The following is a 27579-nucleotide window of genomic DNA, read 5'->3' as shown; positions in this document are numbered from 1 at the left end:
ATTGAGAAGAAATAGAGAGATTTCTGAGATCTAGCAACCAGCTAGCATCTTTGGTATGTCAGGTGCCACTTTCTACATAGTCCAATTCATAAATGTAGTTAACAAGAAAAAAATATTCATTCAGGTTATTTTTCACAAAATTAAACATAGAAGTCAATGCCAAATATGATACATTATGCATATCGCTCATTTAGTGCAACAATGACTTTATTTCACTTTTCAAAAAAAGTAAAAAGTGACAAAATGTGCAGAAAGACTGTTTACATCAGGAGAAAAATGGACATAATTGATTTTGTGGTTAAACGCTGCGAGATGGTGCTAGTGTCATTGTAGAATTGAGTAAAATGGTGACATTTCTGTTGCTACAAACCCTGAATGGCATCTCCTGTAATACATATTTCTAAAAGTGTAATTACGCCATTGTTGCACCGAATGAGCGATATTACATAGTCTCTGAACAAAACTTTGCAAACCTAGGATTAATATAACGTATTGGTTAGAATGCGTTACTATTTTGCTTATATAAGAACATTTTAATAATAATAAGTTTATTAAATGAACACATTTTTTCTGCTGATGACTAGTCTATCTTGTAAAAAAAAAGAAACAATATTTTAACTGTGTAAAAATAATGTATCTAGTTTATCTGGGTACTTAAATACATAATGGTTCCTTTAAAAAAGAAAATGGTGAAGCTGATCTCTGTCTTTTCAATCTGCTTTCAGCACAATTTAAAGGATCCAAGTATTGGTCAAGAAAAAAATAAATGCAAAATAATTAATAAATAATATGTTATACTATGTATTGTTGTAACACTGATAACATTTGAGGTTACATTTTATCTGTTATAATTCAACGGCTTATTTTAATGCATCACTCGACTAGAAACAAGCATGAAAGTAACAGGGGTCAAGAATAAGTAAGAAAGTAATCAACAATGATTAACTAATGTAGCTGGCAGTGACTGGGTGGCTAATCACTTTTTAGTATTCGGAATGTGAATTTGAGTTTTAATGTATGATATATTTAATATTCATCTATTTATAGTTTTCCCATTAACAGCAGTACATAAGTATACTATACATATGTAAAAATAAAGTAAAGAAATGACTCGACTATTCATTGAATTTTGATAAACATTATATTAACACATTTAGGAAGGGTGTTTTTTTTACACCTGCGGACTGCTGGCGACGGGATTTGATAATTGTGTACCTACAGTTTACACTTAAACAAAGAGATTGGTACATAATATTCACTTAAAAACAATAAAAAATTCTTTCTTTACTGACTTTGAAAAGAGGCCAGCACAGAAGGTAAAAATACCCTTCCTTAAGCATCAATCGACCAAATGGGTAGAAATACCTTTCTCATTCTTGTTGTAAAAATAAAAAAAAATTGTGTTAAATCGAAAAAAAAATTACAAATATTTTAAAGGTCATATTATATTCGAGACTGTGTTATGTTTGGATCAATATGTTATATATCATTTATTTATACTCAAGGGTACAAGTACAAAAAGTTTGTCCTTAAGATACAGCATATAAAAAGTGATTACATATTATGATCAATTATTAAACATTGAATAAATAAACTATAAAAATAAGGTACAATTAACAAATAAGTATTCTTTCATTAAATGATTACAATCTTTTAATATGAATGATTTTATTTTAATTTATTTTGAAATTGGTTCTTTTTAAGACATATATGCAACGATTGTAAAAAAAAATATTTAAATATTTAAATGTAATAATGAACAAATTCAGAAAATTAATTTTATCAAAATAAAAAAAATGTAATAAAAAAAATCTCTACAGATTAAATATGGATTCCAGAAAAGCATAGAGAAAAATTACAGTGTAAAATACATATTTACATTGGTAAAGTATATTTTACATGGCAGTAAAGTTATTAATGGAATTTGGTTAACTCACAAGGAATTAAAAGAAAAAACCATGAAATTCACACAAAGCCGTCTGTATTTAATGTGAAAATATTTTTATAAAAAATAAATACATCTTCATCAAATGAAAGATGCTTTCAAAAAAAAAACTACATATTTTAATATGAAATCATGACAAGGCTACTTTTCAATTTATTGTTAGATGTATCATTTTGACACAACATAATTAATGTTACATTGTTCATATTTGAACCAAATACTTTGTGGTCTGACATTTTTTTTTTTTTTTTAATAAAAAGAGAAATATTTGTGTTTTTATTATTTACACAAATATTTCAATTTCATACTATTTCTGTGAGCCTAAAGCGGCTCATTATTAGAAATAGTTATCAAATTGTGGTAGAGTGGGTTCGAACCGAGAAACTCTGACTTCGAGTCCGCGACACTAACCACGGGACCACAACCCGACACAACTGGTAACTTTAAATTTTTATGTTCTAAAATGTCTCCAATAGCAATTAGCAAGCAAATTACTGTGAAGTTTACTTGACTATTCGTTAAAACACACCAATTAATATTTTTAGTGTTTGCACATCTGTTAAAGACATGGAGATTGGTTATAAAAATTTGGCAAAAAGTAATAAGTCTGTACTAACCTTATATAAATGGAGCATTACCTAATTACTAGCTTGGATTGTAATAAAGAATTACGAAACACTTCAGTCAACTATTCAAATACGATACAAAATTAGTTTCCGGCATGCGATTTGTCATTCATGTTATTCCTTTATCATGCAAATGATACAAAGAAAATTTAAAACATCTTACTGTGTACTAAAACTTTACAATGTATTAGTTTCGAAATACATTTTCATACATAATGTTATATAACCTGTCCGCTAGTGCGACAGAAAGAAATTGAAATTCCCGAGAAATTGATTTATTTAAAACATTTTTTAATTAGTTTTCTTAAAACAATTTATATAATGTGTTGTGTTGTGGTGCCGTGGTTAGTGTCGCAGACTCTTAAGTCAGAGTTTCTCGGTTCGAACCCACTCTACCACAATTTGATACCTATTTCTAATAATGAGCCGCTCTAGGCTCACAGAAATAGTATGAAATTGAAATATTTGTGTAAATAATAAAAACACAAATGTTTCTCTTTAATTAAAACAAACATTTTTCAGTATTTCTATTTACAACATTACAGTGATGGTAAATTGAAAATAAACACGTTGACTGCCACAGGAATTTTCAGAGTTTCGGTAAAAAATATTCTTTTGCTTCTTGATTTGGAATAAAAAACAAAAAATCAATTATATTTATTCATAAATTTTCTGTTCATGTAAGCCAGCATTGATTTTATGTTCTCTTCCCAGAAGCCATCTATCCATATTAGCTCTGATATAGTAGGAATGTCATCATAGCTACACGAATATGGCAAGTAAACACAGTACGAGATAACTCGTAGTCGGTGTCCAAGCAAAGAACGTAATCTACGAGTTATCTCGTAGTTGGCAGTCAACATGTTAAGCTACCTAAACATCACAACAATCTCCTGAGAATAATGGTAATATAATATCAGTAATAAATAAAGATTTTGTATAACCTCAAATGCTTGTATGTCCACATTATTCTCAACAAATTTTCATTTGACATAACATTATGCCCACACTAGCGGATAGGTTAAAAAATATCAAACAAAACGTTAGTCTACTACTTTTACAAAAATATATTTTATATTACATGACAAGATCTTCATTTGAATGAGGAAGAAATCTTAAAATATGGGAGAAATCATTGATATGACTATTCCGCAGTCAAGATTTAATCAATGATGGTGTATGAGTAAAGTTTGAATTTACCAAGATATGGTTTAAGGTCTTCTTTTCTATAGGGCTTCAGGGCTATGCATGTCGGCATATTCTCCGGCTGCTCAATCCAAACCTTGTGCATTATTTTATTTTCATCCAGAGTTTTAGCAATCTTCATCAGGCCTGCCTCATTTGGCACCTAGAAATATAAATTTAAAATGAAATAAAAATTATAAAACAAAGTACATACAAATATTTTTTGACATCTCAACATTGATAAAGAAGAATATGGAAGTCTGCGCAATTACAGGGTTTACAGTCGTCGTAGGCTTGTTTAAGTCATCATTTTACACACATCGCTCACTCCTTTCAAGAACGTCATATTTCAAAAATCGTCAATTTTCAGTTGTGCATGTTTTTGGAATGCCCAGAAAATGTACTATATCCCAGCAAAAGAGGCATATTTTTAACTTAATATTTACCCGCTACAGGGCAGAAAGTCTGGTTTTTGCATTTTGAAGAAAATGTATTGTTTAATATTTTATAAATAACCTATATATTTTTCAAATGGAGAAAAACATTCAGGTTTTACCTAAAAAGATCTGTTGCACAGTAAAAAGTTCAATAATTGGCTTGATATTAATTTTAAATACATTGTATTATATTTTTAAACTTTAAAAACGTTCTCCTAGAAAATCAAATCTCCTAGAAAATCGATTTATGACGTTCTTGAAAGGAGTGAGCGACATGTAAAATTCACCGATTCTACCCATGATTGACAACCACACTACTCAATTTATTTAAACTTCTAGGTATATTGATGAAACTCGTAACACACTATGCGCAAATTCACAATAGCCATCAATGGTAGGATGAGGAAAGGTTTTGTTAAGCAGAATCATCTCAACACGAAGAATATTGAAGTCTAGGCATTTACAGGGTTTACGACCGTAATAGGCTTGGTTAAGTGATCACTTTACAAACGTGTGACATTAACCAATTCTACCCATAATTGACACACTACTAAAAAAATTTCAACTTCTAGATATATTGATGAAACTAGTAACACAGTATACGCGAATTCACAATACCCATCTATGGTAGAATGAAGAAAGCTTTTATTAAGCAGAATCATCTCAACATGAAGAATATGAAAGTCTAGGCATTTACAGGGTTTACGACTGCCATAGGCTTGGTTAAGTGATCACTTTACACGTATGTAACATTAACCAATTCTACCCATGATTGACAACCACACTACTAAAAAAAATGAACTTCTAGATATATTGATCAAACTCGTAACACACTATGCGCGAATTCACAATAGCCGTCTATGGTAGGATGAGAAAAGGTTTCGTTAAGCAGAATCATCTCAACACGAAGAATATGGAAGTCTGGGCATTTACAGGGTTTACGACCGTCGTAGGCTTGGTTAAGTGATCGTATACTAATCAGAAGTAACCGCAAACCCAACTACAATCTGTACTATATTTTGGCGTCTCACGCTGTATCAAAAGTAAGCAAATAGAACGCTTATAAGTGTCTCCCGCTCTCTACCAACAGTATGTTAAAGACGCTTTAAAGCGTTTTCCGCAAACAATGTGTTGATATAAAGCAGTTTCGGTTTGTTTTGAAGCTACGAAAATATATTTAAACAGTTAATAAGTCATCAAATCTTATCACAATTTTATGCTTTAAAAAAAAACTACATATTTGAATGTGAAATCGTGACAAGGCTACTTTTCAATTTATTGCTAGATATATGATTTAGACACAACATAATTAATGTTACATTGTTCATATTTGAACCACATACTTTGTGGTCTGACATTTTCTTTAACTTGAACAATCAAAATACAGCTTTGTATAAAACAACTTCATAATACAACTACAATAAACTTGACAATAAAATTTACTAGTTGTTAATTTAGTATTCCTGTGGTCAATGCAAATAACTATTTATTTTCTCTTCTCTTCTTCAAACTCTTATCTGCACCCCAATGGTGCATAGGGCACTGCATCATATAAACGCAGTGTTATCTTTGACGTTGACACATGAAGGAAAGGTGATTACCCCTCCGCTTCAAGTACCAGTCCAGGGTAATATTGAATTAATATTAGAGTGAAAAAATCACTTTTATTTATTTGACACCCCCCTGGGAATCGAACCCGGGACCTCCAGAACGGTAGCCGAGCGTTTTGACCATTACACTACGGAGGCGGATTTATTTTCATTAGGTATTTAAAGATCTTGTTCAAAGAATACAGAAATTGTTCTCCAACTACACATGCTTAAAATATTCCAAGGATGGGAGAATGAATACATGAATATTAATCACGGAACCATTTTCAAAGTCATTTTACTGAGAAAAAACGTGAGATGAATTTAGATTTTAAGATTCTACTGCCATTGTATAGGAAAAAATATTGCCATATAATCACGAGAATGGAATGTGTGCTGCAATTTGCCACGTAGCGACTGCCAACTACGTCACTTATTAAAAATTATGCTTTCGTTTCAGTTTTTAGGCTATTCCATTGCAAAAATTAAAAGGCAAAAATGACAAAAACTCCATTCGTCCAACTCAGTGATGGATGAACCTTTCAAACAATTGAATTGATACAAAATGATTTTCTTATGCCAACAAGAAGATATTAACATGATTTGATAATAATTATTTGAATTGTTATGAATGAAGTAAGTAAAATAATAAAATAAAGTAAAATAAAATTGTACTCACATCCAGTACTATTTTGGTCATGTTATCCAAGTCAGCCAAATACTCTTGGGTCAGAGGGTCATCCTTAAAGATTTCCATTACAGCAGTAGTTGCATGGCAGGCTTGTGCGACAAATGCACCCATGGGCCATTGCATTTCTCTCAAAATATCGTGACGAACAATAACATATTGCACAATTTTGGACATTGTGGAACGATTTACCTTCAAATTTTTCCGAAACTACAATTTACATGCACAAAATTTGGCTTTCGATCGACTGACTCGTTACTTTATTTTTTGTACAAAAAATTTGTATTCCCGTCAGAAACTGAACACGAACCACGCCGGCTGAATATCGTTTGAAAAGAATTTGCGATGTGCAGTTGGTTTGCTAGCTGTCACATTTTAAATTTACAGTGTAGCCATTACTAAAAACTTGATAAATAAAAAAAAGGACCACAGACAATCGTAAAAAATTAATTACGCTCAAAACGTGTGTCATATAAAAGAAAAGATCATGATTTTATTGAAATTAGAACGATTAAAAAATTGCACAAAATGAGTGCTTTGATCTTTACTTAGTTAGTTCATAAATAAAATAAAACCAAAATTTATTCGGGTCAATCGAAGGAAATGTAATTTTGAATAAAATTTTAAACAATATTGATAATTGCCATGATTCAGTAGAAAATAAAATTTAAGTTTATGTGTTTAAAAATAACCTTAACGATACAAAAAAGCGAACATCATAATGTATTGTAGCACTCTAAGTTCAATTATGTGAACGTTATTTAAAAACTGTTTTCATTAGAAAAAATATGTAAAACACCATTTTTTATTTAGTTGATTTAATATTATTATTATTACAAATCAGGACACTAAAAATAAATTCTTATGACTAATAGTATTCTTATTTTGTAGGCACTTTTTTGCTATAAGTAATTATATAAATAACCCAATAAAAGAGGTAACACGGTAATTATCCAAAGTGGAGTCTGTCTGACTCCAGCAGATAGTCATAATCCCGGGGCATGAAATTGCAACCAATCTACGAAGTCAGATACTCTTGTGAATACGTCTGGATAGCCTACAGCACAGGGAATTCCAAAAGAAGCTACCCCAACCAGCGTTGAGCCCATCACGAGAGGCGCGCCAGAATCACCCTGAAATTATATATTAATTGAAGGTAGACATTTTGTATACATCAACGTTTTTAAAATCTGTTAAAACATATTATCAAATACATTATTTTTAATTAAATATTTTAAGTCATGTATTCAGGCATCTCTTAAAAAGTAAAAAAAATTTGAGTTCAATCTTTATACATTTCATGCAGGTCTCTGGTAAATAAAATTTATTCAACTCAACCTTAGATGATGCTAAGATTTTACATGTAAAAGAACGTGTCAATTAAAGGATATAAATTATAAAAGTTCCGAAATTTGAATACTGTGGTTGTTAATCATGGGTAGAATGGTAAATGTTGCACTTGTATATCAGTAAACCAGCCCATAACAGGTCATAAGCCCTTTAAATGCCCAATGTAACTAATTATTCTTCATCTTTGTTGAGATATCAATTTTATTAAAAGTTTTTTGACGTGTTGTTAATGAAAAGGGTTCAAAGAAACCATGTAATATGTGTAAATTATATCTACACTTTTCAGAAAATAAACACGCAAACACCGGTTAAGAAAAATTGATTTAATTTAAAAAAAAAACTTAACATAAAATAATAAAGGTGAGTGTGATCTCGAAAAAATCTTGGAGTGTTCAAGAATCGCTTCGAAGTATAGTGTCCACATCACAATATTATATAGGGTCCGCCATCTAAAGTTTTTTTTTTTAACTAGTGCTTATTTCGTGAATGGTAACACTTAGCTCATGTCTGATTTGACAGATAATTAGTTTTATTCTTCCGCTGAGCGAATATGGTTGTGTATACGCTTGAACAACGCTGGAAAATATTGCGACATTACTTTGAAAATCATGGTAATGTTGCAGAATGTGTGCGAAAATTGCGTACGGTTTTTGGAAGAAGAGAAGCACCGTCAGCTCCGTATGTTCGTTATCTTGTGAAAAAAGTGAAAGAAACTGGCATCCTCATCGATAAACCAAAGCGTGAAAAGCCAAAAACAGTGCGTACACCCGAGAATATCGATGTTGTGGCAGAAAGTGTGCGTGAAGCGCCATCAACATCAATTCACCGTCGTTCTCAACAATTGAACATTTCGGAGACATCATTGAGACGAATTTTGCATAAAGACCTTGGTATGACGCCATACAAAGTCCAATTGGTTCAGGAGTTGAAGCCAACTGACCATCCAATGCGTTTTCGCTTCGCTGAGTGGGCCTGCGATCGACTTACAGAAGATGCCGATTTTGCCAAAAAAATCATCTTTTCGGATGAAGCTCATTTTGATCTTGGCGGGTATGTAAACAAGCAAAATTGTCGTATTTGGGGCACAGAAAACCCGCACGCATACATTGAAAAGCCGGTACACCCAAAACGAGTCACTGTTTGGTGCGGATTTTGGTCCAGAGGCATAATTGGGCCATTTTTCTTTGAAAATGAGCAAGGAGTGGCCGTTACAGTCAATGGCGATCGTTATCGGGCCATGTTGAACGGATTTTTGTTCACAAAAATTGAAGAGGAGGATATTGGCAACATTTGGTTTCAACAGGACGGCGCTACGTGCCACACAGCCGAAGCTACACTCGATGTTTTGCGCCCTGTTTTTGAAAAAAAAAAGTTATTTGGCGGACCCTTTAATTAATTATTTTTGTAATCATGAAAATTCTACTTTTATGTGACTTAAACAAAATACAACGTTTTGTATTTTTTTTTTCTTTATTTTGTTTTAAGAATATATACTTTTTTAGGAAATAGAAATTCCCGTGACGCCCATTCATAAGCATTCCTATCTCAGATGAAAAAAGTTTTATATTTCAGTGACAAAATATCTTAATGAGCGATCAATTCGTAATTTACGTCACTAATTAGAAAATTACCGTACTGGTCAAATGCCTATTTCTTTCACTAATTTCACACTTTTGCATGTTGGGAGATCCGCTGATGAAAGGCCATAGCCAGTATTAAGGACTTGTTTAATAACTGTAATATAATATGCGAGTAATTATCTGTATTATTTAAAACTTACATGGCACGACCCTTCTCCAATTGCAGTGAATGTACAGAGTTGAGAATCAAATAATGGTCTCACATATCTATATGCAAATTTGCACACCTCAATATCGAGTATCTTCAACTGGAGAATTTGCATTTCGGTTGTGGAGTTTCCTGAACTCTGCAAAAAGTATATTTTTCCTCTTAAGCTCACCAGTGTTGTGTGTCGTACTAACATAGCAAAAAAATTTTGTCAGCATTTTCATGTTTGTAGGATTGGGTCGAGTCGAATATTGTTAAAGAAAACCTGTTTAAATCCTTTAAATGGTTAAAACCTTTCAAAACTATGCTATTTCAAATTTAACCTGGAAAACCTTCATTTTGAGACTAACCTTTTATCTTTGTAGTCAGAAGTAGTTTTTATTCTGTTTTTATTTTTAAAAACGCCGTAAATGCCGTAACAAGAAATGAAGATATTAAAATATAGCGGTAACTTCTTATTGAAATTTATAAGAATCATAAATCATTGATTAATCCTAGGATTAAACTTTGTCATTTAATTTAATACAGTATTTTAACAATTGTTATAACGAAAGTAATAGCGTCATACATTTTGTACATATTTAGTTATAATTAGTTTTAATGGAGAGATAAAAAATTACTAATACATTTTCTATAGATTGTCATAAGGAATATCTCCTTAAATTAGGATCATCGCTATCTTCCCTGAAATTTTAAGCAAGAGTTGAAGTTGATTTAAGTTTAAGTTTTGAATTGAGTGTTTTATGTTTAATGTTATACATGTACACAAATACAATACTTAAGCAACAGGTAAAAGGTTCTTACAGAAAGAGTGCCAAAACCGGTAAAAGTCACATTTTCATCTTTGCTCATGTACTTAGTGAAAATGGCAATAGGCTTTATTTCTTCATTCAGTTTCATGGTGAGGTTTGTCTTCAAAACGGCTATGTCGTTTTCTTTTGTCACATTGCTATATCCTTCGTGGGTTATTATTTGGGACACCCCGTACTTTACTCCGCTCAGAGAAAGATCGGTAGTTCCAACAACTACGATTATGTATTGGGGTTCGACCCTAAAAACAAAATTGTATTGAAGCAACTTAATATGAGACTCATGACTTAAATACAAATAAACTCATAAATATCTGAAATATTTTTTCTTTTCAACACAATATTATATATGCATATTTGACATAAGAGGCGAATGTGGTGGGTAGTAGAACTAGAGGAAGACTGAGGAAAACTTGGCACGATCAATCATTTCAAATAATTGAAAGTGGTCAGGTCAGGAATCGAAATAATCGGCAGGTATGTATGAGGAGATGCTTTGCAAAGAGAGATTGGTGTAGTGTTCTATTCGCTGTAATGGTTAGTTAGTTAATTAGTTTTTTGTAAATATCAGTATTACCAATTGAAGCACCAATCAATAACAGTATAAAAATTGAATCAGCAGAACATTTCTTTTGCAAACTTTGTATGATATGCTCTCTTTCTCTCTCTCTTTATCTCTTATATGATAAACCTACATTTTTTTCAGATACCATATTTTTCAGATACGAAATTTTGAAAGGTAGCGATCTACTTGAATACTCATCTTTAAAATAATATTCCCTTCAAACCATTTATGAGCTTAACAAGCTCTTATTCTTTATTTTAAGGCCCAATATACGATAAATCTCAAGTTAATTTTATTAAAAACCCAAGTAACATGTAATGTAATTTTACTTTTTTCTTAAAATAGCATTTTTGTATTGAAAACAAATACTTTTTCTTCAAAATAAAAATGTACTTAAGTATATGGTTTTGAAAAGAAAGCAGTTATTGAAAGGAGTTTTTAGAAAATCATAAAAATTTCTTCAATATATATTCTAAAAAAATGATCGTAGAAAGACGTCCAACCGTCAGCGCGGCCGAATGCGTTCTAAATTAAACGCTCGAGATCTCGGCCTTAATTTTGGTTCTTCTAAATTTTCACCCGTGGTAATATTTGGTATTATGCATTTTTATATATCGTGGCGCAGTATGATCGATAATCCTGTAATAATCCGGAGCATTGGTCTTTATGTTCCCGATAGTTACCTAAGACAGCGTCGGCAGAGATTGTTTCAGATTCCTATATACAGGACCAACCTGCCGATGATTATGCCCCTAGGAAGAACTGCCGCTATGCTGAACAATATCACGTTGGATATTGATCTGTTCCATGTGTCTGAAGGGGGTATTCCGAAGCGGGATTCTTCTACATCTTTAACAAGAGTCTTCTTGCTTACCTTTAATTTTTTTTAATGTATACGCATTAAATGTTCGTCTGTAATGTACATATTGATTATTATTGAATAAATTGAATTACCCTATGAAGCAATGTGCCGCCGATAGTATGGCTCTATTGGTAATTATAGCACCCCCACAAACGTGGGTGCCATTAAGATTCTGCAGGGAGGCGTGGTATGGAGCTACTCCTGGGGGGGCTGGTTGGCCCCCCACTATTCGGTCCACCAAAGCTGAAATGAAAGGGTGTTATTAAAATTTTCCACGTATATACTCGTAGTAGCAATCTCAATTCATTGATTATGATAATATCATTATATATGATATTAAACAAAAATAAATAAACTAGACATTTTTATTCGGTAATTAAAAGCTAATAAAAATATGACAAGTCAACATAGATTAATAATATGGAAGTCTGTGTATTTACATGGCTGACGACCATCATAGGCTTGGTTAAGTGGTCACTTCACACACGTGCTACATTCACCAATTCTTCCCATGATTGACAACCACATTACTCAATTTTTGGGGCTTCTAGATAGATAAATTGATCAAACTCGTAACAAGTATGTGGGAGTTCACAACAGCCATCTATGTTGCAATGAGCAAAGCTTTTATTAAGCAGAGAATCTTTTAATTTGCATGCAAGAAAAATGTAAAAAAAACTTCTAAGTGGAGATAATCCAGATTTTTCGAAAAGTATTTGGACACACTCAAAATGTTGTAAAAGCTAATCACGCCAGTCAGTAAATGAATAAAGAAATATAAACCGAAAAAGTAACGATTATCATCCCAATCGGGCAAGCAAAAAATAACGGTTAAACATCAATCACATCTCTAAAAGAAACAACGATTTAAAGTATATTATAACAGTAAACATAACGTAATACCCGAGTTCCCAGAAGATAAACATAACACTGAAATCAATAAAATCGTTTGAAAGGATATTATAGACATAGCACAAAAAATGGTTTGCAATACTCGTAATTAACACTCAATACATGAATTGAATAACATGAAATTTTAAGACATACTATTACTATGTCTTGTGTTCATAAATCAAAATGTAATTCACCTATCATCTTAACAGTAGCGTCTCATTTGATTTTGTAAAAATGCTGATGTAAACGCATTTTTATTTATTTTTATTTATTAAAGGAATAACCCGCAAAGCCTCTATTAGAGGCTTGTCTGCAGGTAGGATAGTTAAGAAAGGGGAGGTAAATGTGAAAAATATATCACAAACAACCAGACCATTGAAAATAAATATTTCAAAAATTTATTTTGCACTTGGCGGGAATCGAACCCACGACACCTGGATATGGGAAGATGTATGGAAAATGACCTGGTAATGAAAGTAAGTCAAAGGTCATGGGATTTGAAAGAGAGAAAGATGTGACAGAATTTTATTTATTTATTTTATTTATTTCATAAATACATAGATACATTCATAGATACATATTTATTTCATATATACATTTACTATATGTATTACGGCTCTTTAGGCATGGCCTGTGTTGAGCCGAATACTAACATGTTAATACAATTTTTTTATTATTTTTTAATATTATTTGTTTTTTTTTTAATTATTAGATTATATACATTACATACAGGAGATACAAAAATAATTTACAGCGTAAAGGTTTTACAATAAAATAATCACACCTGGACTTTGATTAAATCACTTTCTACCTTGTCCCTTCCAATGCGAAGCAACCATCGACGAACACTGTTCTTAAAGACCTGATCACTACTGGAAATATTAATGGGTAGAATGTAAGATTATCGTACATAATGAATTCCTGGAACAGATGCAAGAATTTTTGTATCTAGGAACACGTTCTTAAGGGATGGAAAAGTGGATAAAGATAATAAGAGGAGTGTGAATGCAGGGAATATAATAAATGGCACTTTGAATAGAGTGATGGCAAATAAAAATATGTCCGTCAATGCCAAACTGGCGGTTTACCACGGAGTGCTAATACCGACACCGATGTATAAAAGCGAAATAAATGGCAAAAGAAGGATGAAAGCAGAGTGAACTTAATTGAAATGCGCTCCCTCATACGAATGAGTGGATAATCATTGTATGGCAGAATTAAAAACGAAGATATAAGAAAGGAATGTAAGGCTGAACTAGGGATAATTTAAAAGATTAATAATAGTTATTTAAGGTGGTATGGACACGTGGAGCGAATAGATAGCGAGAGAACGATAATATTTGGCGAATGTGAGAGTGAGAACAGAACGAGGACGGCTGAAAAAGACTCGGCACGAACCCAAAATCTGGTGGTGTCAAAAGTCTGCGTAATCGGAGGGCATGCATGACAAGATGGGTGGATGTGAAGGAAGCTAGGAGTGTATATCAGGACAGAAGAGTGTGGTGATCCATCCTCTCTGCCTATCGTGGAAATAGGGTGATTGTAGTATTAGTATAATTTTAGTATTAAAATATATCTCCTCCACTGGACAAACGTCATTTTATCTTATCATATTACCTTGCGATACCGATGATAATTCCAATTCATATAAACTTTTAATCGAATAGATCATTCGGGATTAAATGGTAGGAGTTAGTATTATAATGTTATCAAATGTTATGTTGATAGTGCAGTACTAATTAACAATTGTATTGCGTTTCATTTCAATTTTTGTTCATAATTAAGTGATTATTGATTATTGAAAAGCATTCTCTAGACCAATTATTTTAAAGACAATTACAGCTGACCTTAGTTTCCAATCATATTCGAAAAACCTTTGGTATAACAATGTTTTTTTCAGTATCTTTAAAGGTGGAGACTGACCGGAGCATTTCGTCGTAACACGTTACGATGCGAGCATTCAGGCAGTCAGTACACCGAGCCGAGCGCTCCATCCATAGTTTTGGATGCTCGGTGACGCTCGCCGCGAGCGATGTTACGACGTTATGTTACAACGAAATGCTCCAGTCAGTCTCCACCTTAACCTTTTAATAAATAAAGATCCACAGCCAGTTTAAAATGTCAAAATCACTAGTAACGAAAGATACTAGAAAGAACGTTATAAAATAATAATAAAACTTTGTTTTTAACCACTTTTGGTACTTTTTTTCTCCGATCGCTTTCGAAAAGAGCCTTGTCATTATCAGGGTTTAATATTTATGGTATATGTTAAACCCTGATGATGAGAAGGAATTTTTAAAGAAAAGTTTCACAAATTTATATTTGTATAATTATATATGATAAATATGTGGTTAGTAAAAGAAGCAGGTGAAAACTGAAGACAACTTGGCATGATCACGTATTTATAATACTTGAAAGTGGTTATTAGGTCAGGAGTCAGGAATAATCGCCGGGTATGTATGTCCGCCTTCGTAGTTTAATGATCAGTACGCTCGGCTATCGTACTGGAGGTCCCGAGTTCGATTCCCAGGGGGGGGGTGGATCAAATAAATATAAGTGATTTTTTCATTCTAATATTTATTCAATATTACCTTGATCTGGTACCTGAAGCGGAGGGATGGTCACCTTTCCTTCATGTGTTAACGATCACTGCGTTTATATGTTGTAGTGCCCTATGCACCATTGGGTGCGGACAAGGGTTTTAAGAAGAATAATGTATGAGGAGATCCATGAATATGGAAGAGGCGAAAATTGATTGAAAAGACAGATTGGTGTTGCGGGTTATATTCTCTCTGCCTACCCCTGCTTGGAAGTGGCGTGATGGTAAGTTAGCTAGCCGACTAAAAACATTGATTTTGTAACATCCGATTTTCAAACGATTTCCAATTATCAAAAAGTTTCTTTGTCGTGAAAACAAAGAAACCAATATCCTGAGTTGAAAATAGAGGAACCTTTATATTTTATGATGAACGTTCGGAAATAAACAGGTGGCCATTCTGTTATACCACCCTGGGAACAGTGGGGCCTCGTAAGAAAATTACTTCCTCCATTTATTAATGTACCGAAAATTAGAACCCCCGAAGAGACGTTTATATTTTCCGTTTTATCTAAAGAAGACTTAGTTATGAGTTTCGTTTCACGGGAAAATAATCCAAATATATAGTAGGAGGAAAATCTATAAAGACAAGATCGCATTTAATAAATAATAAGAAAAAAATCAGTAAACCATGGAAGGAAAACATGTATATTATTTCATTAATTGATTCGGTAACATTGAGGTAATATTTATCCATTTTTAATGAATATTTTATCCGGTAAATACCACTATTTCTTACACGTGTCACAAAAGATTTAAATAAATAGTGGTATTTACAAAGTAAAATTTACATCAAAATGGTGACATGCAGTATTCATTTAATTAAATTATTAAAAACTTGTTAAATTGGATACACATTTCGAATAAAAGACGATGGATAGAAATATATTTTATTATTTCATATACTCTGTTAGTTATATTTTCGTATAAATAATAAATAAATAATTTCCAGTATACTGAGAATAGAAGCCCCAAAGAAGACAGCAGCGGTTCCACCTATAAAAACTGTACAAATATTACAAAACACGGTATAATTTTAATTGTTGTAAAGTATAATAATCATAAATGTTTTAGAAACCTAAGATATAATTTGTCAAGATGTAACACGAGTGGAACATACGAGTATATCGCTTATACTAACTCGTGTCACAACTCGAAATTCGGGAGTTTTTAGAAGTCGTTTTGAAGTGTTAAAAATTTGATAGAGTCATGTAAATAAATGCATTGCTATACTTTATACAATCAATTTTGTAAAAAAATTATTAAAAAATGATTACCTAACTATTTATGCAAGTATTAATGATTTATTTTAAAATAAACTTTTTCTTGGTAAATACTACTATTTATTATATATTATTATGACACTTAACATCATTTTACGCAATAATTTATTAACGTATTAATAAAGTCAAAATGCTTCCAATGCGTTTTACGAAAATCCGGAATTTTGAGTTGTTACACTTACTTAGCAAATGAGCGATATGTGCATAAATGTGTGTGTTTTCGATTAAATTTATTATCAATTCATTTGTTTGTATGTTAAAAATGGATGCTCAAATATTATATTTTACAATATCATAACACTTTTTTAAATGTGTTTAAACTTGATATGAAACATGTATCATTTTCTCTTTTTTTAATGAAAGAAGATTGAAGTCTGAGCATCCGTGGGCTTGCGACTCTTGGCATTTGGCTGGCGTAAGCGATCACTTTGTACATTTGTGTAACGTTCAACATTCTGCGCATTATTAAACATTCACATTGTATTAATTCTTGAAACCTGTACATATGCAATGGTTTTAGATACTTTCGCCTACCGGTGAGGTTTTCGACACATTCATCTTCTCAGACTTAAAAATCTTCTTTAATAAAAAAGGGAAGAATGATACATATTTCATTTGACGTTGAGACACCTCTTAAGTTGATACCTCATGCGTAAGGTGAATAATCAAATGTCCGATATAATAAATAATATTAATATTGATATCGCTCACTCCTTTCAAGAACGTCATAAATCGAAAATCGTAATTTTTCAGTTGTGCGTGTTTTCGGAATGCCCAGAAAATGTACTATATCTCAGCAAAAGAGGCATTTTTTAACTTAATATTTACCCGCTACAGGGCAGAAAGTGTTGTTTTTGCATTTTGAAGAAAAGGTATTGTTTAATATTTTTTTTAAATATACTAAATATTTTTCAAATGGAGAAAACCCTTCAGGTTTTACCCAAAAAGGATCTGTTGCACAGTAAAAAGTTTAATAAGCGGCTTGATATTTATTTTTAATACATTGTATTATATTTTTAAGCTTTAAAAACGTTCTCCTGAAAAATCAAGTTTTTTGATTTATGACGTTCTTGAAAGGAGTGAGCGATATATCATCCTATTGCTAAAATTACTCTAATAGCTCAAGGGTAAAGCATTATTGTTACTTGAACCAAAAACATTTTTTAAAGTACCTACTCATAGCAATGCAAGGTTTTGTCATATTTTCTATTTGATTATATTAAATTGGTAAATATTTAAATTAAAAAAAAAACAAAAAAGTAAACAATGACGAGAATTAATATCATTTTATTACCAACATGATCCAGATGACTCCTAACAACGGTTCTTCGGTTTCTTATACTCGGTAGAAGTTCTACATAAATCGATATCAATGTACCTCTTTCGATTAATTCATCCGTCAGTTCACCTCGATTAGGCCTAAAATGAGATAAAACAAACTTGCTATTTTAACAAAAGACAGAAGAGTTTGGAACTCTCTTATATATATTTATATAAATAAATAAATTGAAATTGAAAATTGAAAATTGAACTAATTTTTGATACAAAGGTAACTGATATACCATATTCAAAGAATTTTTTTACTAAGAATGAAGATAAGAGATTCAAAAAGAAGTTTTAAGATAAGTTTTTCTTTTATAATTACAAAGATTAGCTTGGAGCTAGTTTTAGATGCAACGGTAACTGATATATTCAAAGATCAATCATTACGTTTAAAGATAAGAGATTCACAACACAGCATTAAGATAAGTTTTTATTTTTATAAAGTACATAATAGAGCTTGGTTTTCAATGCAAAGGCAGCTGATATATCGCTCACTCCTTTCAACAACGTCATAAATCAAAAAACTTGATATTTCAGTAAAACGTTTTTAAAGTTTTAAAATATAATACATTGTATTGAAAATAAATATAATTCTACTAATTGAACTTTTTACTGTGCAACAGATCTTTTAAATAAAACCTGAAGGTTTTTTCTCCATTTGAAAAATATTTAGTATTTAAAAAAAAAATATTAAACAATACCTTTTCTTCAAAATGCAAAAAGCAACACTTTCTGCCCTGTAGAGGGTAAATATTAAGTTTAAAATATGCCTCTTTTGCTGGTGTAAAGTACATTTTCTGGGCATTCCGAAAACATGTACGACTGAAAATTTTCGATTTTTGATTTATGACGTTCATGAAAGGAGTGAGCGATATATAATTAAAAAATAATTATCACGAATAAAAATAAAAGAGTAAAAATATCGCTTTATGGTAATTCTTTCTTATTCACTAATAAGTAATAATTGGTATTGCACTGACTTATTCTTTAGCAGGATAACTTCGTATTCTGGTTCATCGCAAGATGGATGACATTTACATTGAATATCCAATTCATCCCTGTCAGCTTTTTCTGAAATGATAAAAAAACAAAATACAAAAATTAAAAACATATGTGACACAATTTTTTCAATTATTTAATTTTTTTCTTAATAAATTTGAATAAAAACACAAACAATATAAAATAAACATATTATATATACATATTTAAAATAAACATTTTTAATACATCAATAACTAACTGGCTGTAACCAGCCAAATGCCAAACTCGAATTTTCTATACGAATACTTAACTTTTTAACTTAAAAAAAAAATACTCACCATAATAGTTTGTCAGACATATAAGGCCATTGATATCACACATGGGTTCACTATCTAAAATAGACAAAAATAAATAAATCTTTATTTACTATTTGGATTATACTCAAGTAGATTAATTAATGTTGACATATTTTTGTTGTGATAATTAAATACTGTACGTAGATTGAAAACAACAAAATATAATAAAATACTTAATCCAAATTCATTAAGATTAGTATTTGTATAAATAAACAATGAAAATAATTAAGTAGGTAATATAGATAACGTTTTCGTAAACTTGAAATCAAATAATGTATTATATATATATATATATATATATATATATATATATATATATATATATATATATGCAATCAATGAATCAATGTGGTGAAGTGTTCGAGAAGTTTAATTTTATAATACATAAAACATTTATTATGAAATTTGTTTTTCAGGTTTTTCTGGTTCATATTCGTGGTTGTCTCAACGATAGGAATGATGTACATCCTGAGACAATCTTGGGATTTTTTCCACAACAAGACAATCTCATTTGTCCCAGAAACAACGTACCTTCACTGGAACACTGACTTCCCTGCTGTGACAGTGTGTGAAGCAGCTGGCACGGATAATCTTACAGATTTTTACGATTTTCACATTACGGGTCTAATATATATATATATATATATATATATATATATATATATATATATATATATATATATATATATATATATATATATATAATGTATTATATATATATATATATATATATATATATATATATATATATATATATATATATATATATATATATATATATATATATATATATATATATATATATATATATATATATATATATATATATATATATATATATATATATATATATATATATATTTTTATATATATATATAATACATTATATATATATATATATATATATATATATATATTAGACCCGTAATGTGAAAATCATAATAAATCATAACAAAATAATGTGAAGTAGATTGTTCTTGGTTTTGGTTGAAATGAAGGGAGTTTAAAAAAATAATGGTAATTAATAACAATATTTGATTCCACAAATCTTTATGTGTACCCAGTACTTTAGTTACATCTTTTCGTAATTCCGCATTTCTTAATTCACTTAGCTCATTTACCTTTTATTTTTTTATATTATTATCTGAACTACTGAGTCTCAGAGATGTGTGGTTAATTCGTCTAAATTTTCATGGTAGCCTCAAACTTAATGATAATAAATATGACATTTATCGCTACAATACCAAATTAACGATGAAATTTGCATTGAATCAATTCGATGCTGTGCCCTATGCGCCACTGAATATAGATAATAGTCAGTAATAGTAAATAATAGAAAATAAAATAATAGAAAATATAATAAAAGAAAATAAAAATACCAATTTACTGGCCTTGAAGGTTAATAACTATAATTTTTTGTTTTGACATCTCATCAAAGATGAAGAAGAATATGGAAGTCTGGGCATTTACGGGGCTGACGACCGTCTAAGGCTGGTTTAAGTGATCACTTTACACACGTGTAACATTCTCCAATTCTACCTATTATTGACAACCACACTACTCAAAATCTTGGATGTTCTATATATATGAACCAATTTTTTAACATGTAATCACTAGAACTTCACTAGACACATCTATTGGTGAGATGAAAAGAAGCTTTTTATTAAGAAGAAACTCTTTTATTAGTATGTGAGATCCGAGTCCTGGATTATAATCACACACATGAGAAACGCCAGAAAAAATAATATGAAAATAACTCCTGTCATTGGAGATAATCCAGATTTTGTGAACAAGTATTTGAACATACTCAAAATGTTGTTAATAACTATTGTGAATATTTGAGGTTATTATGGACCTAGGGTTAAAAGTCAAATAATATAGGAACTCACCCATTCTTGGCAGCATGTGATGAGTGCAGTTGCACTCTGCTAATTGCTGTAATGCCCTGCAGTGCACTATGCAGGTGGAGTAACTGTATCTAGAGAACATGAAAGGGAAGTTTGGCAGCTCATGTGAAAACCTGCATTTACGTTTCTCGATATCCACTTCAACCACTTCATCGTCATTATTTGTCTCTTCTGCCTAAAAATACCATCAAATTAAATTTTTATTTTTACGCCAAAAGATTTTATAGCATATATAGTCTGTTAATTAAAAAAAACGTATATATTAAGAATTCATAGAAAAATCATAAGTCTTGCCCCGGCTAAATTGGAGAACATGGTCCAAAATTCTTTCTTGGTTTCTCTACCTCTACTCCTTAACTCTTTAGCTTATACTACTTTCTTTACCTTCCTTGTCTTCAAAAATTTGGAGCTTAATTTATATATAATGTTATGATTATGTGTTCAGTCATACTGCGATTTATTGTAATTTATGTTTTTTTCACTTATACAAATGGACAAGAACTATTAGTAAATTAATTTCAAATGGCTGCACAGGGCTCAAATTTGGACCAGTATTACAAGTCTAGTTTTGGTTGGTTGAAAAATATGGCTTTTTATCAATAAACCCGCTAATTCAAATAAATTATATATAAAGAAAAGCTATAAAATTGCAAATTTACTTTGTAAAAATGCTTTATAAATTTGCGCAGTGTATAAAATGATTAGTGCTTAGAATTTCATATTCCCTTCGTATAAAAAAATGATATATCTTTTCTGTTGAGATTTAGTCTTAGTAATATAAACGAATAATAATAAATTAACCTACCTTTAGACGCAATATAAATTCAGAAGCAAAAATTATATTTGCATCATTTCCGTTCACAAGTTTGTCGAAATGACTGTAAAATACGTCATCCGGGGAATGAACATCAATCTGAAATATATTGTTGATTGTTTTGTCATTTACTTTGTGGAATAACCAAAAAATGTATGAATGGATGAATGTATTTAAATGTTAAAATAAACACATGTATAATACCACTTCATGAGTTTATTAATGTAATCACGACTAGTTTCGAGAACTATAGATAGAGCAAAAAATAATTTTGGTACTGATAGAGCTTTCTATGTTCTCATTAAACTAATCCCCACCCCCTAACCCACCATTATTTCCCCAACTACCTTTATTAGAATCTTTATTATTTTTACTTGCTTATTTGTATTCTCATCTGTTGATGAGAAAATGTGTAGTTCTTGAAACTAGTCCAGTTTACAATGAAAGTGATCTCAAACAGGTGTTTTTTTTTAATTTATTTGTACCATAAATACTAAAAACATGTGGTCTTAAATATAATAAAAAATTATATTATTTTTTGATATTATTTTTTGATATCTCATCAAAGATGAAGAAGAATATGGAAGCCTGGGCATTTACGGGGCTTACGACCGTCATAGGCTGGTTTAAGTGATCACTTTACACACGTGTAACATTCACCAATTCTACCCATTTTTGACAACCACACTACTCAAATTCTTGGAAGCTCTACATATATGAACCAATTTAGAAACCTTGTTCATGAATCACTAGAACTTCACTAGAGACATCTATTGGTGAGATGTAAAGAAGCTTTTTATTAAGCAGAAACTCTTATATTCCAGATTTTGTGAACAAGTATTTGGACACACTCAAAATGTTGTTAATAAAAAATTAATTTGGGTACTTTTACTTTAAATTAAAAATTAAAATATTTAAGATATTTTGTCAAATATTTAGATTCTTTTCCTGCTAAAGTAGCTTCCCTTGTATGCCTCCTGTATGAATAACGAGTCTGGAAAAATAAATTGCTGGAAATTACCGTGACAGTTTCCATTGCAGTAAATTTCAAGTATCCAGGTCCGGTCTCTTTATTAGATAAGTGCATTCTCTCTCCGCCAAAAAGTTTCGAGTTGAACACAAAGCACTGACCGTATTCCGTGAGCATTGTCATGAATCTCTCACAGCAGTCGAAAGCCTGCAAGATGCATCGTGCATATTAACTTAGACAAAAGCATGGAAATAATATAATACTACTATGTCCACCTCCGTAGTGTAATGGTCAGCACGCTCGGCTACTGTTCTGGAGGTCCCAGGTTCGATTCCCAGGGGGGGTCAAATAAATATAAGTGATTTATTCACTGTAATATTTATTCAATATCACCCTGGACTGGTACCTTAAGCGGAGGGCTGATCATCTTTCTTTTATTTTTTTTTATTTTTTTTTGTTAATTTTTTTTTCCAAGGGGGGTAAAATAAATATTAGTGATTTTTTTCACTGTCATATTTATTCAATATTGGTTCCTTGAAGCGGAGGGCTGATCACCTTTCCTTCATGTGTAAACGATCAAGATAACACTGCGTTTATATGACGCAGTGCCCTATGCACCATTGGGGTGCGGATAAGGGTTTTATTATTTTTATTTTTTTAAACCTTTTTTTTTAAATATAATTAAAAAAAAATTGACTAACAGCTTTAACAGACACCCCTTCTCTTCAATTAATCCATTATTTCGAGGTTTTACTGTATTATATTTCAAACTATAAATACCTGACCCCTCCAAGAACAGCGAATAATAGTCTCATTACAGGGTGCTTTATATTTATTCATGATGGAAACAAAATCCTCCGGGCACTTGGACTCCTTGCAGCTAGAACAACTTCTACAGTATCGTCTGGTGTTCAAAAAAATTACGTCATCATAAAAAGATGCCAACTGTACTGGAACATTATTCCTGAAACAGTAATTTTATGTTATTTTTTGACATCTCATCAAAGATGAAGAAGAATATGGAAGTCTGGGCATTTACGGGGCTGATGACCATCATAGGCTGGTTTAAGTGATCACTTTATATACGTGTAACATTTTAAACATTTTAAAATTTAATGATTATCTGTAATTTCAATCAATCCTAGAGAAATAAGAGTTTTTTAATGTTATATGTCATTTCGATACACCGGGGCAAGTTGCAACAAACGCACAGAGGCTATTTGCAACATGTTGCATCAAGCCTGTAATAAAATTTGTGTAATAAATTGTGACTGTTTTAGTGTTTTCCTTTGCAGAATAACGATTAGAACATTTAAACAAAAAACCGATAGAGGTTTGACGCTTTTGATGTTATGAAAATAGCAGCTAATTTGATAGCGGAGTTTAAGTAAGATTGAGTTAAGTGTCGCAAATGCGAGATGTGGGCACATTTTGTCTGTGTTTTTTTTTAACTATATGTTTAATACATATATATTTTTTAATATATTTTATATATATTTGTTTTATATATATTATACCCATTTTATATTTGTTTGAAATTCAAATCAGATGTTTCCGATGGCTCTGATAAAATGTTGCAATTTGCCCCAGAGGTGTTGCATTTTGCCCCCACAACGGGGCGAATAGCAACAATTCTCCATCTTTACACAAATATTGAAATTTATATGTTTTCCCGTTATAATACTAGCCTTACTGGTTGTACTTTATTCCTTAATGTTTACTTGTTATTTGTGTATTGAAAAATGTCTTTTATCTTTAGAAATAAAAATTACATGAATCTAAATGTTGTGTATAAGTGTTGCATATAACCTCGTCTCCCCCTATAATTTAAAATTTTTGGTCCTAAATCTTTGCTATAAAGTTGCTTCTGTTCGCCCTCGAATGATAAAACTAGTACTTAACTCACTCTTCGTAAAAATCTGTTAGTTTATCCGTGTCAGCTGCTTCACACACTGTCACAGCAGGGAAGTCAGTGTTCCAGTGAAGGTACGTTGTTTCTGGGACAAATGAGATTGTCTTATTGTGGAAAAAATCCCAAGATTGCTTCAGGATGTACATCATTCCTATCGTTGAGACAACCACGAATATGAACCAGAAAAACCTGAAAAACAAATTTCATAATAAATGTTCTATGTATTATAAAATTAAACTTCTCGAACAGTTCACCACATTGATTCATTGATTGCATATATATATATATATATATATATATATATATATATATATATATATATATATATATATATATATATATATATATATATATATATATATATATATATATATATATATATATATATATATATATATATATATATATATATATATATATATATATATATATATATATATATATATATATATATATATATATATATATATATATATATATATATATATATATATATATTTATATACATAAATATCTTGTTTGCTTGTAAGTCATAAAGTAAGTATGTAAGTCTGGGCTTTTACAGAGCTGATGACCGTCATAGGCTGGTTTAAGTGATCACTTTACACACGTGTAACATTCACCGATTCTATCCATTATTGACAACCACTTTACTCAAATTCTTGGAAGTTTAATTTTTGAAACATTGTTCTTGAATCACCAGAACTTGACTAGATCTTTTGGTGAGATGAAAAGAAGCTTTTTATTTAGCAGAAACTATTTTATTAGTATAAGAGGTCCGAATCCTAGATTATAAAAAAATAACTTCTGTAATTGGAGATAATCCAGATTTTGTGAACAAGTGTTTGGACACACAAAAATGTTGTTATTTATTTGTATTTCATCATACACATAATTACAAATTGTAAATAAAAATAATGTGCTCGCACTGTATTTTCCGTGCCGAGGACACATTTTAAAATATTTATTTAAAAAATTATATTGAAAGCGAATTGTTTATGACATGTAATCAAACACGACACATATGATTTGTAAATAGTTGACATAGGTATCAGTAGTTTCAATAATCAAAGTGAAGATGATTATCAATACTCGTCAGAATGGTGAATGTTTTAGAATGTTTAAAGCGATCACCTAAACCAGCCGAACACAGGCCATAAACTATGTAAATGACCGAAATTCCATATTCATTCCTCAAAAAACTTATTCGTATCTCTTGAGATATCTTAAATATGTGGATTTTACCGTGTGGATAATACTTATGTATCCTAATCGGAACCCAACGGAGCATAGGGCACTGTTTCAAATTGTTGCTAGATATGATGATCGTTAATGACATGAAAGCAAGGTTATCAGTCTTACGTGTTAGATACCAGTCAAGGGTAATATTGAATGAAAACACACTTTTTAATTTGACCTCCCTCGGAATCGAACCCGGAACCTCCAGCATGGTAGCCAAATGCAGGAATCACTACACTATGAAAAAAAACCCTTATCCGCACCTCAATGGTGAATAGGGCACTCCGTCATATAAAAACAGTGTTATCTTGATCGTTTACACATGAAGGAAAGGTGATCAGCTATGAAAGTGGACTAAATGATCTATAATGGTATAAGCACTATTTAAAACATTTAATTAATTACCTTTTGAAATTATGAATAGGTTTTGTTGATAGTATAAACCTCATACCGTGAATATTACTTTGATCGCCGAAATAATTTATGCGATCTCTGAGAGAGAACAAAAAACTTTTGAGATTCATTTAAAATTATTTAGTACTGGATACATCCAGTAAACTTTTAATGTATTTGCAGTATGGCATACTGCAGTGGAATGGCGTGCCCGGATGCATCCTCGTGTCACTTGTTATTCTAATTGTATTAAATACAAGCGTAATTGAGGGATGAGTATAACAAGGGTGTACAAATTTAAATAAAGCACATTATAAACATGTATTTTTTTTACAAATATCTTTGTTAAATATTTTTAAAAAAATTGTGTAAGATCACTCATGAGTTTGTTAATTTAAATATGACTATTTTAAATTAAAGTTTTAAATAGTAAATACCACTATGTATTTCTTAAAATCTACTGTGACACGTGTTTCAATGCATTTTGCATCATTTTCAAATTTACTTAGTAAAACGTTAATTAAGATTGGATAGATTTTACCGCAAATCAATTAATTAAATATGACTAGTTTCGAGATCTACACATGTTCTCATTAATAAGTTAAAATACAAAACATATATTAAATTTTCTACTGAAAAGTGGACTAATACAAATGTTTTATTTTTATATTTGAATAATCATGTTATTCAATGAATTTCATGTTAAATAAATAAATAATAAAACATCTTTTAAATGATATTCAGAATATGAAATTTAAAATAATACAATCAGTATCTTTTGTACTTGGATTGGAATATGTAAAATACAGCTTTCACTCAATTGAAATTTTGATCATGGTTTATATTAAGATTAAGGTATAAAAACATACATTTACTTAATTAATCTTTGCAAAATTATTACTTTTGTAGTACATTTCCACAGTTAATAAAAGAATATTATAGATTGTATGGAAATTGTGATCAAAATTAATGAAATATATTTCAATTTCTTAACTGGGGTAGATAAATAAAATAATGTTATTTTTAATCAAAGTTTTACTTGGTGAATTGCACTGTTTCTTTCAATC

At 30.6% G+C, this 27579-nt stretch overlaps 3 protein-coding genes across 3 annotated transcripts; all 3 read right to left on the bottom strand.

Moving 5' to 3' along the window:
• Positions 1-3614: 3614 nt before the first annotated feature.
• On the bottom strand, positions 3615-6827 carry LOC148302426 (putative peptidyl-tRNA hydrolase PTRHD1). Its single transcript, XM_088271630.1, has 2 exons — positions 6462-6827; positions 3615-3919 (listed from the first exon to the last, which is right to left on the bottom strand). Exons 1-2 carry the CDS (start codon positions 6645-6647, stop codon positions 3734-3736), a joined length of 372 nt encoding a protein of 123 aa, XP_088127756.1. The 5' UTR covers positions 6648-6827; the 3' UTR covers positions 3615-3733.
• Positions 6828-7456: 629 nt separating this feature from the next.
• LOC148302425 (chymotrypsin-1-like) lies at positions 7457-12868 on the bottom strand. Its single transcript, XM_088271633.1, has 5 exons — positions 12748-12868; positions 11937-12087; positions 10413-10659; positions 9601-9747; positions 7457-7603 (listed from the first exon to the last, which is right to left on the bottom strand). The coding sequence occupies exons 1-5, from the start codon at positions 12812-12814 to the stop codon at positions 7457-7459; spliced, it is 759 nt and encodes a 252-aa protein (XP_088127759.1). The 5' UTR covers positions 12815-12868.
• A 3376-nt stretch (positions 12869-16244) lies between these two features.
• On the bottom strand, positions 16245-26643 carry LOC148302424 (sodium channel protein Nach-like). The gene is made up of 9 exons (XM_088271632.1): positions 26525-26643; positions 24875-25069; positions 23749-23932; positions 23020-23175; positions 21990-22097; positions 21167-21359; positions 18921-19011; positions 17912-18036; positions 16245-16330 (listed from the first exon to the last, which is right to left on the bottom strand). Exons 1-9 carry the CDS (start codon positions 26641-26643, stop codon positions 16245-16247), a joined length of 1257 nt encoding a protein of 418 aa, XP_088127758.1.
• Positions 26644-27579: the final 936 nt, after the last annotated feature.

The sequence above is a fragment of the Brachycentrus maculatus genome, unplaced genomic scaffold, assembly GCF_059751285.1.
Source record: "Brachycentrus maculatus isolate JH-2025_06_01 unplaced genomic scaffold, ASM5975128v1 h1tg000453l, whole genome shotgun sequence".
In the NCBI taxonomy this organism is placed as follows: Eukaryota; Metazoa; Arthropoda; class Insecta; order Trichoptera; family Brachycentridae; genus Brachycentrus; species Brachycentrus maculatus.
Note: the sequence above shows the minus strand (reverse complement) of the source record. Positions and strands in the feature narration are given on the sequence as shown.

Bases quoted from the DNA above. Each gene is read 5' to 3' on its own strand.
- LOC148302424 (XM_088271632.1), bottom strand. From the start codon at position 26,643: ATGAATCTCAAAAGTTTTTTGTTCTCTCTCAGAGATCGCATAAATTAT. The intron at 23,176-23,748 runs GTATTTATAGTT...TGCATCTTGCAG, and splicing joins GCTGTTCTTGGAGGGGTCAG to GCTTTCGACTGCTGTGAGAG. The intron at 22,098-23,019 runs GTAATTTCCAGC...AATATATTTCAG, and splicing joins CTGCAATGGAAACTGTCACG to ATTGATGTTCATTCCCCGGA.
- LOC148302425 (XM_088271633.1), bottom strand. From the start codon at position 12,814: ATGTCTATAATATCCTTTCAAACGATTTTATTGATTTCAGTGTTATGT. The intron at 10,660-11,936 runs GTAATTCAATTT...TTTTGTTTTTAG, and splicing joins GCGGCACATTGCTTCATAGG to GGTCGAACCCCAATACATAA. The intron at 7,604-9,600 runs GTAAGTTTTAAA...ATATAATTTCAG, and splicing joins TTGGAGAAGGGTCGTGCCAT to GGTGATTCTGGCGCGCCTCT.
- LOC148302426 (XM_088271630.1), bottom strand. From the start codon at position 6,647: ATGTCCAAAATTGTGCAATATGTTATTGTTCGTCACGATATTTTGAGA. The intron at 3,920-6,461 runs GTGAGTACAATT...TTATATTTCTAG, and splicing joins TGACCAAAATAGTACTGGAT to GTGCCAAATGAGGCAGGCCT.